Raw genomic sequence first — 19,144 nt, 5'->3', positions numbered from 1 at the left:
GGCAGGTAAATCAGAAAAATGGACTGATTACCAATAATATATGCACACAGAATGTGCAAAGTAGTCACTTAATACTAATACTCTGAGTGCAGTTGCCAGAAGCTAATCATTTGGGGAAAGAAAGTCACATCTTGCCCAACCGAAAACAAGAAGACAACCAAGTGACACAAGATACAGCAGCTGCTGACTTCCTGAACAGGTGACGTGTGCAAAGTGCACCGTAAAATTTCTGCATGAATTTACGGAATAAAGGAAGAAAAATAGAAAGCACTACACAAGCTGAAATGTAAAAGCACGAATGGCGACATACACAGCACAACTAAGTTGTGCATAAAATCGAAGTCAATGTCTAGAAAAGCTGCCACAAGAAGTGGAATTTGTCAGAATGATAATGTTTGACAAGCCTGATCATACAGCAGTTACACAATGGAAACAGCAGTAGGCTTGCCTCTTTGCCCATTTGCACTTCCAAAAGCTATACCGGATTTGGATACCATGTTTCAGAATAACATCTTTATTAGACAATCATGCATGTAAATTGGCTGTCAAACTTTCCTACATAGTTCACACTTATTAATGATTGGAACGAGCACACTGTTTTTACTTTTTTGTTTTCCATTTTGTTTAATGATTCACATCATGCCCTGCACAGTTTGTGCCACGGAAATCTGTCAGATAATAAACGAGGTCCATTCAGTATCTACGATGGGCTTCCAGTGAACAGAATACAAAGGACGCTATCATGAACTGAAGGACTGGATGCCATTAAACACAGTCATTGTTGTAGCCAATATCAAAACAACTAGCAAATAATATGGGCTGGAAATGTTATTGTCCAAGTATACAGGATTACTGTCATCATGCAGGATGCAAGTGCAAACAGGAAAGTAGCCGCACATTGCAGCCTTAGAGTTGTATTGTGGTACTGGTGGAAGTAACTGCCAATGACATTCATGCGAAGTCTGCTAAGTTTCTGCTACATGGATGCATTTCAGCACACTGTTAATGAATCCACTGGCAGGGAACAGAAAATGTCAACCTGCTGCTAGGATAGTACCTCAACATTGAAAGTAAAGGTGCTCTACATGGCTGCATCACTTCTGTCAAAGTGCTTCACAAACTAGAAAGGACAGCCAAGCTTTCTTTGCCAAGTAAGCACGCGCAGAGGTAAGCTTCTGGTAATGTAGGCACCTTAGGCAAGAAATGGTTTTCAAGAAAACATGCGCCTGCATGCCTCCCTATCATGAAGACCACGGGCAAGCCCATTTGCTTCGCGAGTCCTGTGATGAAATTGCACGAGCTCCAGCTTAAGCATGGCAAATAGGCACTTGATCGGGGCCTAGTATTGACAACACAAATAAAAGCCAGAATGAAGTATACCCACTACCGGTGAAACCGTGATTACGTGCAGCTGTACTAGCCCTAGAGGTAGTTGAGTGAAGTAAAAAGATGCCATATATAGTTTTTTTTCCCCACCATGCAGAATACACACAATTATTGTAAATATCACAAACCGTGCTGTACCAACAGACAGGCAGATACAAAGCACACAATCTCCTCCTCTGCCCTATGCACTACTGAGATGGAAAAAATATTTTAAGTTCGGCCAACACCTAAAGCACTGCTAAGTTTCACATCTTTTCATTCAGCTGTTGCATGATGCACAATAATAATAATAATATTAATATTAATTCATTAATTGTTGTTCCATTGTATTGTTCGCATTCACGATGTAACAGCCTTATGGCTGGCAGTATTCTTAATTAAATAATGAATAAATAATAAAAGAGCTAGAGATAAAAGCAGCAGGCCCTAAACTGCCTGAAGGCTATTAGGCCTTTTAAGTGCAATAAAGAAATAACATTATTTTTAGATTACTATACACTGCACAAACAAAAAGCTGGTAATACTATACAGATTGAGATAACCATGCAATACTACACACAATGGCTGCTGAAAGGTTGTATCAATCTGACACACCTGAAGAAAGGACTGCGGTCACGGCAGAGGGACAGATAGGCCTCATCACGGTACATGTAGCGAAGGTCATTCTTGCAGCCAACCAGAATGATGGGTGTGTTAGGGCAGTACTGACGAATCTCTGGGTACCAGACCACCTTGCAGTTGCGCAGAGACACTGGATTCGCAATTGAGAAGCACAGCAGCACCACATCTGACCTGAAAACACATGCTATGCTTATTTCTTGGTCATGGGGCATGACTGGGCAACAGAGCCTGTAAGACAACCATACATATGAAAGAAGGGAGAAACAAAATGTGAAGAATCGCACAAGCTTAGCTGACCACATGCAAACTGTAAATATAAGTTCTCAAGCTACTTCTTATGCTTTACCTTTGATGAAAACTTATAGCATTTTGCCATAGTCTGTGTCGCTTCAGTTAAATGATTTCGCAAGATGAATAATTACTTCATCAGAAGTTTCTAGTGCCAAAAACTGGGTGTGAATGTGCATGGTAGTGAGGTACATGAGAACTTACTTTTGCTCCACAATACACACATAAGTCACACAGACAGGGGACACGAAATAGATGTTCCCTTAAAGGGGCCATGACATGGTCAGCAACATAAGGGAGTTTTACAGTGAAGCAAAAAATTAAGATGCCCATTTCCCTAATTCAGAAATGTCAGAGCTATGCGGGCTCTATTTAATTCTCTAACCGGAAGCAATTCATTCAAAATTGGCTACTGAAATTATGAGTTCGAAGCTCATCCCACCAGCAGTGACCGTCATGTTGATATGCAGTGTGTGACATGAACAACTGTGGCATGCCAGTTTCCAGGAGCTGCCAAGTTCAAGTGTCTTGTATGATTACACTCAGTTTCGATGAGTGTGACACTGGTTCGAAAAAGATGTGCTGACACCAATTATCGACCAAGTATGTGGTACAGAGTGTCGCTGTAATAGGCTTTGTGCGCTGCACCTTCAACGTGAACACATGATGTCACTTGTTGACGATAGCGGCGTAAATCGGATGGGATCAACATGCTGCCACATAGTAGTTTGTATAGGATGTCATGGGTAAAAGACGACTTTCTCGCAAAGAATAAGAAATCACAACTGTGCACCTTTGACTACAGAACGCCACAAAAGCTCAAAAAGTGCAGTCAGGAAGATTTCAAATGCAGGCAGCTTTTATTTCTGTAGAAGGTGTACTGCAATGACAGGTGGCAGCACATTGTCAGAACTGCTGTTTCTCCATTTATACTTGTGAGGTGTTTGTCTTAAGAGGGAATTGATTTGCCTGTTAGAAATTAGGGCCTGTCAAGCTGCCACGAACAGCTTTCCCCATCATCTTTCTCCATAACCTGTACCAGTCTATGAAAATAAACTAAAGTACATAAATGTGCACTAACAAGCAGTCTTTAAGCAAGCCAAAGAGGCTACGCTTTGTGCACCCTGTTTACTAGGCTAACTACAATGTCTACAATCTTTCCTTTTGCCACTAGCATACACAGTGTCTCAAATTACTTTCTTTGTGTCAGTGAAATCGCAAATTTAGGTGTATTACACAAACGTTTGTCGTTCTTTAGTGGGGTTTTTAATATTGGTTTGCAGTAAAAAGTAAGAGCCATATCAATGTACTGTGCCTAAGTTTGACTACATTCACACACCAAGGTGTGTTTCAACATGATATAAATATATAAGAATTGGCTGTCAGCGATGGTCAATTTCCATGTCTACTTATATGATGATGCCACGAGCTAGCATATGAAAAATTGCTACATATCCACAGCTTTCCTACCCGAAAAATTATTCCTTAATATGTAATCTTACATTTCTGCACCGAGTGCTTTGACAGCTGCTACAAAACAATCTGCATGACACATATGGCAACACACAAAGTGGTGGTGTTGTGGCATAATTGCACTATCTGCTATGTTGTACATTCTATCTGCACAATGCATTTTGCCTCCTTTTCTAAAAGTCTACAACTATAACAGTAGTAGTAGTAGTAGTAGTAGTAGTAATGATAATAATATTGCAGCACAACATAATCTCACAGTGAATGGTGACACTAAGGCAATTAGCATTGAAGGAATGTAGTGACACACTGTATTACCCCCACTGAAACATGTCATGAGTGTATGCAGCTGGGTTCCTCTCTCACGCTTCTCACTGACAAAGCTATACCATCTAGCGGCTGCGGCAAGAAATCCGCACGTGGCTTCTGTGTGAATATATATTCAGACTAGATTGTCTCAATATGTATACATTCTACTCGTACGTTTGATTTTGCCCAGCACAGGAGAAATCTTAAAGGATCTTTTTTTGTCCTTGAAAAGTGGCACATGCCCACTCGCCTAAAGCCGTGCGGGCGACACCAGTCACCAGTCACTAGTCATTTCATGAGCCAAGGATTATATGTCCGGCAACGGTAGCTGCAACAAGCTGACCCAATCGTACGGCCGAATATTCTAGTGTTTTCAAGGCCAGGCTCCAGCCAGGCTGACTGTGCTGCCAGAGCTGCACATGACACTTTGACACAAAAGATCCAGACACCTGCCTCGAGAAAAGATCTGGTCGCATTGGTATCCGCATACGCTTGGCATTTGCAGCGATCCCTCTGGAGTGATGCAAGCCATCAGTGCAGACCCATGAATAAAATCAATCTATCTTGTGACTTTTACGTGCAACTGAGCCCTCAATGGGCAAGACCAAACGTGCCTCCACTGTATCAGACTGAACATGGCCTACACAAACTACTTCAAGTGCAAAGTTCAACTGACAGACTCGCCAGTGTGCTCTGTGTGTAATGCTCCTGAAGACCTGCAACATATTCTGTGTGACTCCTGCCGCTACTCGACAGAGAGAGTCGTTGAAGGCAGCACTACACTTGCAATGGGACTCGAGCTTAGAACTGCAGCACGTTCTTGTCCCGTGGCAAAGCACCACCTGTGTGTTTCACACCACAGAAGCACTGCTTATGTTCCTGAGGTCCACAAGCCTTAACGAAACTTTGTAAATACACTAGAACCTCGTTGATACGTTCCCATTAGGTACATTTTCCCAGCACCAAAAAATGACCCAGCCGGGTCGTCGCCAAAAAATCTCTGGCTGGGTCGTCGCACGCCGCATTCACAGCTATTGCTGCCAAAGCTACTGCAATAAGCATCTTCACCTATCTGTTTTACAGTGCGCGGTGCGTAGTGCGTTGTGCCATTGGTAGCATACTGCACGCATTTAGTAGGCGATAATCCAAACGTGCCGTTGTTTTCTGCTGCAGGCGGCATCCGGCGTCACCCACCAGCTCGATTTCATTTCGGTTTCCTGTTGCCCTCTTAAAACACCATGCAATAGGAAAACAACAAAACGAGTCTCTGGCCACCGGAGCACCACCAGTTCGACGCATGTTGGCGTCTCGCGCCGCAACAATCCGCGCAACGCTTCGCATTATGTAGATGTCAACAATATTGAGTCTGTCAAGTTTCTTTAGTTAGTCCGGATCATACATTTTTCTGGTTAGTACGTTTTTCTCTGGTTTTTTTCCCAAAACGTATGAATGAGGTTCTACTGTATCTCTATTGTGTATCTGTGCGTGACTGAATGTGCTGTTTGTGTGTTTATGTGATCACTGTGCATACCATAATTATCCCCCAGCACCTGGAGTAGCATGCCAGGCAATTAGCCAGACCAACGTCTTCAGCATATCATTAAAGCATGTATCTCTCTCTCAAGTGGCACATACCCAATGACCCAAGTTGGCATAAAAGAGCTTCACTGAAGAGTGGCACATACCCAGTTACTCAAGTTGGTGTGAAAGATGTTCACTGAAGTGTGGCTCATACCCAGTACTACATACCCAATGATCCAAGTTGGTCTGACGGTTTGTTTCAAACCCTGTTCTCTTGGCACAGCAACCCAATGCTGTACCGCAGTAATGATTCGCTTATGAATTATAAATTAAGAAGCATGGCATCACATGGGCACTGATGAACAGCTCTTACTGGAGGACAGCGAACACTTTCTGACACAATGCTGGCATGATAAAAGCACCGTCAGCAGAAAAAAAAAATTATGGGATTTTACGTGCCAAAACCACTTTCTGATTATGAGGCACGCCGTAGTGGAGGACTCCGGAAATTTCGACCACCTGGGGTTCTTTAACGTGCACCTAAGTCTAAGTACACGGGTGTTTTCGCATTTCGCCCCCATCAAAATGCGGCCGCCGTGGCCGGGATTCGATCCCGCGAACTCGTGCTCAGCAGCCTAACACCATAGCCACTGAGCAACCACGGCGGGTACACCTTCAGCAGAGAAGGGAGCAATTGTGCTGCCTCCCACTCCAGCGCGTCTCCAAAGCTTGAGATTATCTGATTTCCAACACTAGTATGCGGACACAGCATGCATGAAGCCACAAGCCATTGCAGCTTGCTCTTCGCCTTTGCATCCATTGCCAATTACCTCTAATATAGTGCGGCACGCAACCATGTATGCACTCAGCTGCACTAACAGCCATGCTCAGCCACAGCTTGGTAGAGAAGGAGACGCGCGCTCTCCTGCCTTAGTGCGCGCTTGATCATGTAATCTCCAACACTGGGCGCCTGAGAAGATGGTGCACATCAAGCCATCATCCTTCTCAGCTCACCCTCACAAGCTTTCTTGGCGCCCACAGAATACGGTGCGTGGGGCGTGATAGGATCTTATCGCACTTGGACTTTATGGAACATTAGGGCAACGACAAAAATTTACCTGGCGTGTGCATATAATAAATACTGCAATAATAATAATAATAATAATAATAATAATAATAATAATAATAATAATAATAATAATAATAATAATAATAATAATAATAATAATTGCCACTTTGTAGAGGATACAGAGAGGTTACAGAGAGCCATTCCACTATGTGAAAGTAGTTAACCAGCGAAGCTGTTTAGCACACGACACGGAGGTGACACATAATTTTGAACAAAGGTACAAACTCATTTACTGTCTTGATGGGTGGTCATCGTGATGAAAGGTACGCACACTCATTTACTGTCTTGATCGGTGGTCATTAGTTCACTCGCAACTGCAATCACATTCTTTGATAATGTCAAATCAATGCACGTACGCTGCTGGGTGGTCGGTTGGGCTGGATCGGTGTGGCATCACAAGGGATATGTCTGCAACACGGAACGCGTAAACCGCTCCCTTTTCGGTGCCAACACATCCACATTGAAATCACCGACAACGACGACAGGGGAAGAGTCATCGCTGCTAATTCATGCAAAGTGAGTAGCTACGAACCTTACAGGACTATGAGTGAGCGAGTGAAAGAACTTTATTTTGAGGGCTATGAGTCATTGCATTTTTTGCTAGCTTACATACCCCCAAGAGCCATTGCTCATGGGGGTATGAGCCACGGATGATGACAGTTTTTGACACGCTGTTCTGTATGTTGTGTGCATGATTAAAAAGAATTTAAGCACTGTTTGCTTCACTTTGCTGAGTGCTTGTAGCCTCTGCCTTATGGGGCTAGGAACCATTGCATTTTTTGCTTGCTTACGGGAGTATGAATGCTTACGGGGGTATGAGCCATTGATGATGATAGTTTTGTTCATGGAGAAAAAAAATGCACAAAACCCTAGCTACATACAGCTTCGCTGTACTACTACTACTACTACTACTACTACTACTACTACTACTACTAATAATAATAATAATAATAATAATAATAATAATAATGGTAAATGTAACTATGTGCATTGTCATGTTCACGCGCACATCTGAGGCCCCTCGTGCACATGTCCTGTTTTGTGTCAGCCCTTATTTAAGCAGGGCTTTGTCAGTGAATAAAGTGAATAAAGACACTTCGTTCCCTGCATTATGTCCGTCTACAATAATAATAATAATAATAATAATAATAATAATAATAATAATAATAATAATAATAATAATAATAATAATAAAGTAATAACAATAAAGTAATAATAATAATACAGTGATTACATTCAAGCAAGTCTCTGCTATTCATCTGCGCTGCATTTGTTTCAGTGAAATCTAATATAGACAAGGCACAGTGCATTGGCCGTTTCTCTTCTTTTTTTTTCTTCTTCGTGGGTTGAATCAGTGTGCGGCTGATACCCATATGCTTTAGATGGTCATTTTGAAGCCCATGCCAAATTTCTTGTCATTGTGATAGTCTGGAAGGGCCTAATAACCAGAATGCACCAAACTTGACCACAGGTGGCATGGATTGCCGTGGAACAGTAGTGCCACCATACAATTAGGCATGACCAATTGTAGTTCAACCGGCTTGCCAATAATGCCATCAAAAACAGTCTGCCAATTACCCCCCTCGGACTAGTGTCCAGGATATTGGTCACCGAGTGAAAACTTCGCAATAAACAAGATCGCTGCCTAGATTCCAGCACTTGTACAACCGACCTTTAATTGTGCTTAAAATAAACCAACTTGAACTTTATTGTTGTTCATCCAAAACAACCAAAACGAGGTTCTGAAGCTCAAACGTACAAACTCCGACACTTCAGCAGCATACATGCTGATTTTTTTGCTTATGTTACGACAATGATGAAGTGGCGCCTTTCCCTTTGAAATACTATAACAACCGGGCAATAAAATCAATTAAAAAGAAATATAGAAAAAGAAACAGAAATCACAGTGAATAAAACACAAACTGCAAAGGTGTGTTCAAAAAGGAGCGGCCGACTTCGTGCCCTCTATGCACATACACATTGCCACAGACACTTCACCTGCGATTTTCCACTGACGGTATTGGCAACTGCCTGCTTTGCAGTGTTGCCACCTGCTGAATTCGTGGTATATGACGTGCATGCGCAAAAGTCCTAACATGTCACGCATCACTGTAATGCATCACATACCAAGCGAAAATGAAACTCTCTAATCCTGCCATAAATCAGATTGGCAGTTACGCCCAGAACTGTAATCCTCTGTGCAAGGATTCCTCTGCACAATCAATGGCACGAAACGCAAACTATCACCTGGGTCCCTAGCTATCCCTGTCTTGGTCAACGGGTTCCGATTTCATGATTGTGCATTGTAAGAGATAGGGTCGGGCATGTAAAAAGGGGCAGCTGGCCCATGCTGTTGTCCGACTCATCCACGCTAAGGATGTTGTTGTAAGGAGGAACGTGTTCTCATCGAGAACGAGGAGCACTGGGAAAATTTACAATACTGTATCTACATTAAGAGTGGAGAATGTTACATCTTGTTGCGTGTGCCTGGTACCTTCAGCAGTGCTGCAAACAACTTGTGAGATGGAATATAGATTAATCTAGATTACTATGTTAATCTAGAATCCAGACAAATCTAGTACACTCTAGCTGCCGTTGCTGCCCTCCACTGTTCAAAGCATCACATAGTTGAGGATACTGCCGCACCTGCACATCACCCTCAGAGTCTTCGAAGCCGAGCGCTACTGTTAGCGTTGTCTCAGAACCACACTCACAAAGCTTGCCACATTGAAGCTCAAGACGTTCAATTGCTTTGCCGAGTTCCTACAAGAATGGCAAAACACACACGCCACTGTTTTGTCGAACACACACTGTCGCGTCAGAGTGTGCACCGCCCTTTCTCTAGCCACAAAAAGCAGGGAGCTCTCAACGCTATTGTCGTACAGGCAGACGGCCTTGATGGAGCTATGGTGTTGGTGGTAGAGAGACACAGCCTCTTTATGGGCTAGTGCCTGTTGATGTGCTGCATCCTCCATGTCCCGAACTCTTTGTTGCAACACTTTGGCGTAGGCTCTGACTAATTTTGCCAGTATAGGGTCTTGTATGAGGCTGTATTTTTGCTCCAAGTGATGAACATGCCAAGTCCACTGCATGCGAAGAGAGGTTGCCAACAAGTAGTCGGAGACTTTCTTCACTCACCTGTCGCAATGCATATGTAACAAGTGCTTGCAGAAGGCCAGCTTGGTTAAGGTTTTCTGTGGAGCAAAGCTAGACAAACCTAAATCGTCTTGGACGGCTTCGTTAGCCACAGTTCCATGGCATCTGACTGCAATTCGGCCGACTTCGCACATCAGAGCCTTTCGCAGAGAGGCATGCCACCGCATATGCAAATGTCAGAGCAGGAACATGCACTATTTTCCACAGATCTCTGATCATTACGAAGTGGTTACAGTCCCATAGGCATCTGTGTCACAATATGCACTGGGCTCTAAGAGCAGTTTGCCCCAGTTTCCCTTTGTGAAGCTATGCAGGTCCTCTCTACAGCACAAGTTACTTGACTGATGAGGCATTTTATAGGACCTCTTCCACCAATCGTATGATAGTGCCTTGTGCTAAATTACCTGCTAAATGGACCACTGTGGTTTTCCGAGTGTTGAATTGAAGGCCGAGCTGCTTCATCTCAGCTGCACATATGACCAGTAGGCTCTGCAAGTCATGAGGAATCTGTGCCATGAACAGGAGGTCATCTGCGTATGCCAAGCCTGGAATCCACTGGTTCTCATCAATACCACTTGTTGTGTACCTCAGACCAAAGCCCAGGCCAGATTGCGGGAGAGCTCTCTGAACACCCGGCACGTACAATTAGTACAGAGCAGCAAAAAACCCTGACGTAGTCCTCTGTGCACCCTGACGCAGTCCTCTGTGCACCCTGATGCTCCCAAGTTTCTATTGTGCCAAATCTGGCGGCCACCATGTTCTTGGAGTACAAACGTACAGTGTATAGCACGGTGTATAGCAATTTCACTAGGAGATGCAAAACAGGTAGGCGCTCAAAGAGGGCAGCGTATCGCACACCGTCGTACGCCTTCTCTCGGTCCAGAGTGCAGCAAATTGAGAACCGGTCCTACTTTGTTGCTATTTTGGTGCATTAGGCGATGACAAAGATGCTGTCCTCTAAGTGCTGTCCTCGTCTGAAGCCGTTCTGCAACTCCGGAAAGACGACGCTCAGATTCTGCCCAGCCTCCAGTCTATACTTTCAAAACCTATACACTTGTTACCATTATGGGTTGGCAGTCTCTGAGCTTTTCTGCGCCCCCTGCATTTCAATATGAGGGACACTCTGCCCAGGTGCCACTCAGTAGGTATCGCCATTCCAGCAAGGATTCCTATGAATAGATCGCCAGCTGTTCTCTTGAGTTGGGATCAAGGCATTTCACGTCATGGGCCAAGATGCCGTCAGGACTAGACGCTGTTTGTGTGCAGATGCACAATATTGCACAATCAATGGCACGAAACGTAAACTATAACCTGGGTCCCAAGCTACCCCTGTCTTGGTCAACGGGTTCTGATTTCATCATTGTGCATTGTAAGAGATGGGGTCAGGCATGTAAAAAGAGGCAGCTGGCCCATGCTGTTGTCCGACTCATCCACGCTAAGGACGTTGTTGTAAGGAGGAACATGTTCTCATTGAGAACGAGGAGCATTGGGTATATTTACAATATCTACATTAAGAGTGGAGAACGTTACATCTTATCAGTCTAGCATGACTGAAGTGAAACACACACAGAGGAGCCAAAAACGTCTGCTTAAACGCCCTCTGTCCTCCCTTGATCCCTAGGCCAGGGAAACTGCCATCCAACCTCCGTCCCGTCGGTGTGCCCAAAGCCGTCGAAGGACTCGAATTGAGGGTGAGGGCTCACAACCTCACTCCCGCACCTTTGTTCACTGGACACGCAGAAAGGAGGGGAGCCTCGTAGACAGGGATTCTGTCTACGAGGCTGGCACGTCTTGGCTCCTGGGATGACCCCACAGTTAGCTGGAGCGTTTGTCAAACGACCATGGCGGTTACCGAAGTCCGTGAGGAAAAGCCTAGAACACCCTTTTCCAGGAGTTTTCTTGCTCCCATTGGTCCATGAAGGCGACAGTGCACCAACAAACAATACTCGGTCTGCCAAACGTGTCTTGCCTTACTGGTGCCACACGCCTGTGCGAAGGGGACGCATTGTTGGCTTCACAAAGTGATTCGTCGCAGCGGGGCAGGAGGCTAGAAGGTCATTACCCCCTGCTGGCCGATCGTAACAGCACACAGACTCGGCTGCAGTTCACCTGTGGAGCCTCTCAAGATGGCAAGTTATGCATTCCTTGAGGTCCGTGAAGGGCTGGCTTGTTGCATCTGCTATCTGCACAGAAGACTGGTTCTGTCTATCCAAGGACTGGACATATCGCCAGAAAGTTGGCGCAGTTGATTTGCCATTGGCCTGGAAGCTCTGCATTTGACTAGATCTTTGAAAATGCTAAATTCCTTGAGCTTTATTGCACTAAAAATGCGAGTCACATTGAATGTGGTACTCAAATATCGGAGAAATAAAATGCAGAGCCATAGACTCAAACTAGACAGTGAAGGCTTGTCAAAAATTTCAATTTTGATTCAGAAATGTAGTAGCACGTGGCTATGTTGCCGCACTGCTGAAATAAGACATTTTTCAGACAACACTTGAATAGTTGTCTTCCCATAGGCATTTGTTCTTCAAGCTTCCCTATGACAGAATGTTTTCTCATTTGTTCAAGTTATAGTTCGAAACTATAATGTCTACTTCTCATATTTGTACAGCTACTCTGCCGATTTTCTGATACAGTTTACTTTTAAAGCTTTCATTATTTAATACGCTACTTGTGCCAGGTGGGAGGTCCAGTTCGTCATGGGCGTGTGCATGCGTGCAGCATATGTTTTTCTCAACAAGGTTACTGAAATTTTAAGTGCATTGTATGCTCTGCCAATATAGCCCATTTTTACTGAATAGTGATATCTATTTATTATATGTCAAATCAGCTTCCTTGTGCAATGTACCAGCAACATAACACGATGGAGCTTTTTATAGTTGTGGGTATATCTATTATTTGTAATGTGGATTTATATGGATGTCTTACAAATATTCGCAATGTCCAGGAGAAACATGCCACAGATTCCCAGGCAATATTTGTGGTTTAATGGGGGCATGAGTGAAGCATTTCAGTAGATCTGCAGTGGCAGGTTATTTATTTTTAAGGAAGCCCTCTTTACGTTTCACATCTAGTAATAAAAAGTGATGGCCACTTCAATGCAGGTAAACAAGCATCATCAGCCACTACAGTAGGTGATGCAATTAAGGAGTACGTCACCAGCTGAGGATGCCCAAGCATTGCCAAACTTTCAAAACATTCACAAGTAAATGAAAAAGTTTATTGAAGATTATATATCTCAACTAAAAAATTTACTTATATTTCACGTAGTGGTCATTTGATTAGAAAGAACACCATGACTTGTGTTGCAGTGCAAAAATATGGTGTCATGGCTCCTATAAGTAGAACAGACACCATACGATTTAGCGTTATGACCTGGCACACGGTCTTATTTAACAGCCACATCCGAAAACACTGTTTTCGAATGTTTTCGGAGTCCCCATCTGGAGTGGAGATTTGGAAAGCAGGTTGCTACACTAGGGAGCGAGCACATGGAGGCAGTGGCATAGCCATGGGGTGACACACCAGGCACGTGATCCCCCCCCCCCCCTGCGCGAAGATTCTGTGTTAGTATTGTGGGGAGCACACGCGCCCATCTTCCCCCGCGTCGTCGCGGTCGCGTCGAGAGCCAGCGTAGACACGGGAACGGTGCACTACGCCCTCTCCCGGTTACCCTCGCTCTGGCGACGCGCGCACCCTTCCTCCCGGACTCGCGGGAAGGCATCTGACGGGCGAGGAGGGCATTCCCCTCGCAAAGGTAAAAAGGTATAAAACAGCGCCACTAAGGGACCCTCTCTCTCTGACGCCGGACCCCTAACCTGCCGGACTGGAGTACCTGCCGCAACCCGTGAGTGACCTTGTTTGCCTGACTATCCCGGGCAACGAGGCAAACCTATTTATTACAGATTACAGAGAGGACTTCCATCTGCAAGTGTTCTTTAATGCTTGTAGCAATAAACGTTGTTGCAGTTGACGCCGGTGGTTGCCTTATTCGTTCGAACCCGACGTAGCTGGGATTCCCGCGCTACGGGTTGGGGAGTACCACGGAACGACTTTGTGGGGCTGGATCCGGAGCTCGTCCTCAGCCCTAGCCGCACGCAGAGTCGGTCACTCCCACACTATGAGGCCTGCCCAATCCCCATCCCCATCGCCTCCGCCCTACCCCTTCCCGTCCCCGGCAATGTGTGTGCTCGCTCCGCTACCGCGCCCCCCCTCCCCCCCCCCCAAAAATATTTATAGGGTGCCTCCGTGCATTGGCAAATAGCGTAGAAACCTGCTGATACGAGCGGATAAGATGGCGAATTTGACGATATGGTGGAATTGAGCGTCAAGAATAGCAACCGCGTGACTCAATGTTCCAACATTGACAGGTTTTGACAGGGAGCTACAAATCACATGTCGCCTTATCGGATGGCCCGCCGCACGATGTTTCTGCTGCTTTATACATGCTCGCACTTTAATAATGTGAACGCGGTACGCAGGCGTTGAAGGTTAAGAGGGTCAGGTCGCCCGTGAGAAGAAAGCTTTTTCTGTGCACCTCGTTAGTAAAGCGAGCTTTGCCACACAGGGGATCATTACGCGGCGAAGTTCGCTTTCCGTGAAGACTGCCTATATAAACAAGCAGCAGACCATGCGCGGCTACTTCCTTTAGCAGTAACATACTTTTCTTTCGCACACGTACATGCATCATTAGTTAAGAGCACATGCCAACGTTCGCACAGAAAAGATGCACTGGAAGTGCTCTCCGATGGATCATATCACGACACTAAACTGCGGAAATATCACGCGCACATCTGCAGCTACCACTAACGCATGGTGCTTATTTAGAAACAAAGTTGCGATGAAATTCAACACCAAACTGAAAACAAAAATGCTACTCCGGCATCGCGTAATCTGTAAAAAAAGCGATAAAGAGAAAAGAAAAAAACGGAAGGTAATCAGGAAATAAGCGTGCCCGTGATTTCTTTCTTTTTTTTTTTTTGCCTCGTTTCAGCGCACTGCACTGAGACAAGGAAAAAAAGAACGAATGCGATCAGCAAGAAGCGTTTTTTTCTTCTTTTCTTTCCGGCACATGAGTAATACTTAATGAGCACGATATGTCTTTTTTTTTTTTTTTCTAAGCGCGCGCTTGCCTTCCGTAGGCGAACCGGCGGTCCTTGTCGTGGTCGCCGAAGGTGTCCCACAGCCTCAGGGACACATTCACGCTGTCAACCACCTCCAGGGAACGCTCGAGGACCTGCAGTGCGTAGGAAAGTAGACAATAAGGGTGAATGAAGCCGCACCAAACGGTCGCACTCGCAGTAAACGCGGTGCAGTGAACCAGGACGCGGACGTCATCGTGTTCGTCTTTTCAGATAGCCAAATTCTAGTTCATGATGTGGTCTACTGGAAGCGGTGGACACTACTCGCACAAAAAACTGAAATGCATAATCGACTATTTAACGAAAATTCACTACTTAAGTTTTTAACTGATTACCTTATGACCCATATTCGCTTAACCACGCGCTATAACTAACCGTCACAAAAATACGCATTCGACTGTACGGTTCGAAAGAGTTTCGTGTTGTGAAGCGAACAACTGTCGCGGCCTGCCGAGCAGTGCCGCGCTACAGTTCACTGTAGCGCGGCCTGCTGTAGCCCTGCAAAGAGCGAATCACGTGGCTACAGCGTCATAGAACGCCCACAGTCACTTAGTGTCGTTACCTGCTGCGCATGTGCTTTTCCTATACGCAATGCTGTGCTAAAATGAGTAAGATCTCTAGGCACAATGTAGAGAGCTCAGTTTCGCACAACGGATGGATGGATGGATGTTATGAGCGTCCCCTTTGGAACGGGGCGGTGGGTTGCGCCACCAAGCTCTTGCTATTATACTGCTTAATGTCCTACCTACGTTAAAAAAAAAAAAAAATCGTGCTTCCTCTGGAGCGCCTCCTAGCGCCCTTTTACGTACATACAGTTGAGGCCTAGCACCCGTTAAAAGGCAGCGAAACAACAGCGCCAACAGGAACGCACTCCCGTTGGGGGCTGTCAGAAATGCACGTGAGTACGTTCGGCATTTACTATATATGTGGCGCAGGCAGTAGCACACACACTAGACATATAGCGCAAAAAAAAAAAAGAAAACTTTGACGCACTGAATGTAACAGCGCATGCTTTCTTGCAAGAGCTCTTTCATCGTGGATGGATGGAAGGATGATTGAGGCTCAACCCTTTGAATCGGGCGGCGGCGGAGCGCGCCACCTAGCCTTGAATGGTACTGTATGCATGCGTTTACTCCTTTACTTTTGCGTTGATATTATCCACCAATCAGATAGCCTCCGTTTAGTTATTCCTACCTGTTCAAAGTCTATTTTACTTTCACTGTCTTTAAAACCCAAAGCTTTGAATAGTTCCCCGTTATATTCAACTGCAGGGTGCAGTTGTTTACAAGCAAGTAGCAGGTGTTCAGCCGTTTCCTCCTCCTCTCCACACGCCCCGCACAACAAATCTATCTCCTGGTATCTGGCTCGGTACGTTTTAGTCCGCAGTACACCTGTCCTGGCCTCAAACAACAATGAGCTTCCCTTATTGTTATCGTAAATATTTTCTTTGGCTATTTCTTGCTTACACGTCCTGTATATCTCTAATGCTGATTTGGTTTGCATCTCTGTTTTCCACATACCTCTCTCTGTCTCCTTAACCTTTTTCTTGACGGATGATTCCTTACCTGTCCCCCCACTGCTGCCCAAGTATTTGCTTGTCAATTTTCTAGTTCGCTTCCTCCACCTTGTGTCAACATTCCTCCTGTATAAGTAACTGAAAATCTTCCTAGCGCACCGCGTTTCCCCCATTTTTCTCAATCGCTCCTCAAATGCTACCTCGCTATACTATAGCCTCTCTGCCCTCGAAAGAAGACTATCCCAGATCCCCCTGCAACCCAAGATTTGGTGTCTTGCCATATGTGCTCCCAGAGCGAGCCTACCCACACCACGTTGCCTAGTTTCCAACTGTTGCCGGGTCTCTGCTCTCATACATAGAACTGCATTGGCAAAAGTCAGGCCTGGAACCATTATAACCCCTTCCATATCCCTCGTACTACCTCGTATACCTATTGTAGTTCCACAGTGCCCTACTCTTCATAATCGCCGCACTTCTGTTACCTTTAGTCGTTACATATTTTTCGTACTCGGTCAAATACTCAATGCCATTATTTATCCACACCCCAAGGTACTTGTATTTATCGACTATCTCCAGCATGGTCGCCTGTATCTTATGCTCGCCGACAATGTTATCATTAAAAAATCATGACTGCTGATTTTTCTTTGCTAAACTTCAAGCCTAATCTTTATCCTTCTGTACCACATATGTCCATCAATCCCTGCAGATCTTTTGTATTGTCAGCAATTAATACAATATCATCCGCGTACATCAGTCCTGGTAATGACTGTCCAATCAATTTTACTTGTTTTAAAAATGATAGGTTGAAGCCGAGTCCGCTCTGCTGTATTTTGGCCTCTAAACCTTGTAGGTACAGCATAAATATCAGAGGTGACAATGGGCACCCCTGCCTAAGCCCCCGCCGAATCATTACAGGCTCCGAAAACTGCTTTTCCCATTGTATAATCACCCGGTTACATTTATAGATATCTTTTAAGAAATTGGTTACTCCATCTAGCACTCCTAAAGTTTCCAGAATGCCCCACAAGCCCTCTTAAAGTACACTGTCATAGGCTCCCTTGATATCCAAAAAATCCAGCCATAGGGGTCTGTGTTCCTTTTCAGCTATTTCAATGCACTGTGTTAGTGAGAACAGATTGTCTTCTAGCCTCCTATGCTTCCGGAACCCATTTTTTAGCTCTCCAAACACCCCCTCGTTCTCTACCCATGCCTGCAGCCTGTCCTTTATAATCTGCATAACCACCCTGTAAACCACTGACGTCACTGTTATAGGCCGGTAGTTATTAATGTCAGCTTTGTCCCCCTTTCCCCTATATATCATTCTCATCCTACTTAGCCTCCATTCGTCAGGTACTTTACCATCCATTAGCATTTTGCTCACTACCTCCCTTAATGCTTTCTTAGATTTCGGGCCCAATTTCTTTATTAACATAATTGGGATACCATCGGGGCCTGCCGATGTGCTACTTGGTACCCTCTTCTCGGCCCTTTCCCACTCTCTTTGTCCAAGCGAAAGCAGTGGATTGACCGGGCTATCCCTCTCCGACATACTGCATGTACCATTTCTCTGTTCTGTAAATTTTCCCCTCATCATGGTCCTATATGCTCCATTGCCTCCTCTCCTTCTAACCGAGTACCTTGAGCTGTTACTATATACCTCTGCTCTAGGCTTGTCCTATTACCCAAGGAGTTCAGATGTTGCCAGAATTTCCTAGCTGCCTGTTTATCTTTTTTATTGCTTATTTCTGACAGCCATTGGGACCCTTTTGTCATGATTTTCTCGTTGATCAAATAGGATGCTTCCCTTCTGCATTTTATGTAGCTTACCCATTTCCTCTCTACTTCTGCTTCAGGTTCTCCCTTACTTTTGGAATACCTGTGTTCCCTGGAGGCTTCCTGACGTTTCTTCATGGCCTACTTAACCTCTTCATCCAACCAGCTCTTGAGTTTTGTATCGTATCCCTTGCCTTGTTTTCCTGACTCGCGCCTTACCTAGTTCATGCTCAAATAGTCTCATTAACTTTGTGTAATTTCAATCAGTTTCAGTACCCTCTGATATTTACTCTTTAATTTGTTTGGCCGCTATTTTCACTTCGTCTTCTGAGTAAAAAAAATCACATCTGGCGTTTCCTCGCGCGTCGTTCGTGCTTTAGTTTCCCTCTTAAAACTCAACTTGATACGTTTGCAGTCGCTACCTATACTTCTGGAGCCCTGTTCATCTATAATCGTGGCTCCTAATCTATCGTACATCCTATGTGACATTAACATAATCTATTGTTGAGTGTCAACTCTCTACCTCCCATGTTATGATCCCGTCACACTTTTCGGTAGAGTTACAGACAACTAAGTTATGCCTCTCACACATATCCAGCAGCATGTTACCTGTGGAGTCTGTGTACCCATCCATATCTTCAACATGCGCGTTCATGCATTTCCTAATACAATTATCTCACATCCTTTTCCTAGCTCAATGATGTCCGCTGCTATACAGTCCAACATTTTTTTTTTCTCTTTAGCATTTGATCCTGTCCAAAGGTATACAAAGCCGAGAATTGTTTTCGCCCCTGCTACTTTTCCTTTTAGCTATAAATGCTCCTTGCATTC

The 19,144-nt window shown here is 44.8% G+C and overlaps 1 protein-coding gene across 4 annotated transcripts in view; it reads right to left on the bottom strand.

Annotated features, from left to right (window-relative positions):
• RhoBTB (Rho-related BTB domain containing) overlaps window positions 1-19,144 on the bottom strand; it is a 291,089-nt gene that overhangs the window by 58,551 nt on the left and 213,394 nt on the right. For all 4 annotated transcript variants that reach the window (XM_075676724.1, XM_075676725.1, XM_075676727.1 and 1 more), the window contains 2 exons: window positions 15,016-15,119; window positions 1,981-2,178 (listed from right to left, as the gene is read on the bottom strand). In XM_075676724.1, coding sequence (XP_075532839.1) covers window positions 1,981-2,178; window positions 15,016-15,119 — 302 coding nt within the window. The remainder of the gene's footprint in view (window positions 1-1,980; window positions 2,179-15,015; window positions 15,120-19,144) is intronic.

Source organism: Dermacentor variabilis, unplaced genomic scaffold (assembly GCF_050947875.1).
Source record: "Dermacentor variabilis isolate Ectoservices unplaced genomic scaffold, ASM5094787v1 scaffold_12, whole genome shotgun sequence".
In the NCBI taxonomy this organism is placed as follows: Eukaryota; Metazoa; Arthropoda; class Arachnida; order Ixodida; family Ixodidae; genus Dermacentor; species Dermacentor variabilis.
Note: the sequence above shows the minus strand (reverse complement) of the source record. Positions and strands in the feature narration are given on the sequence as shown.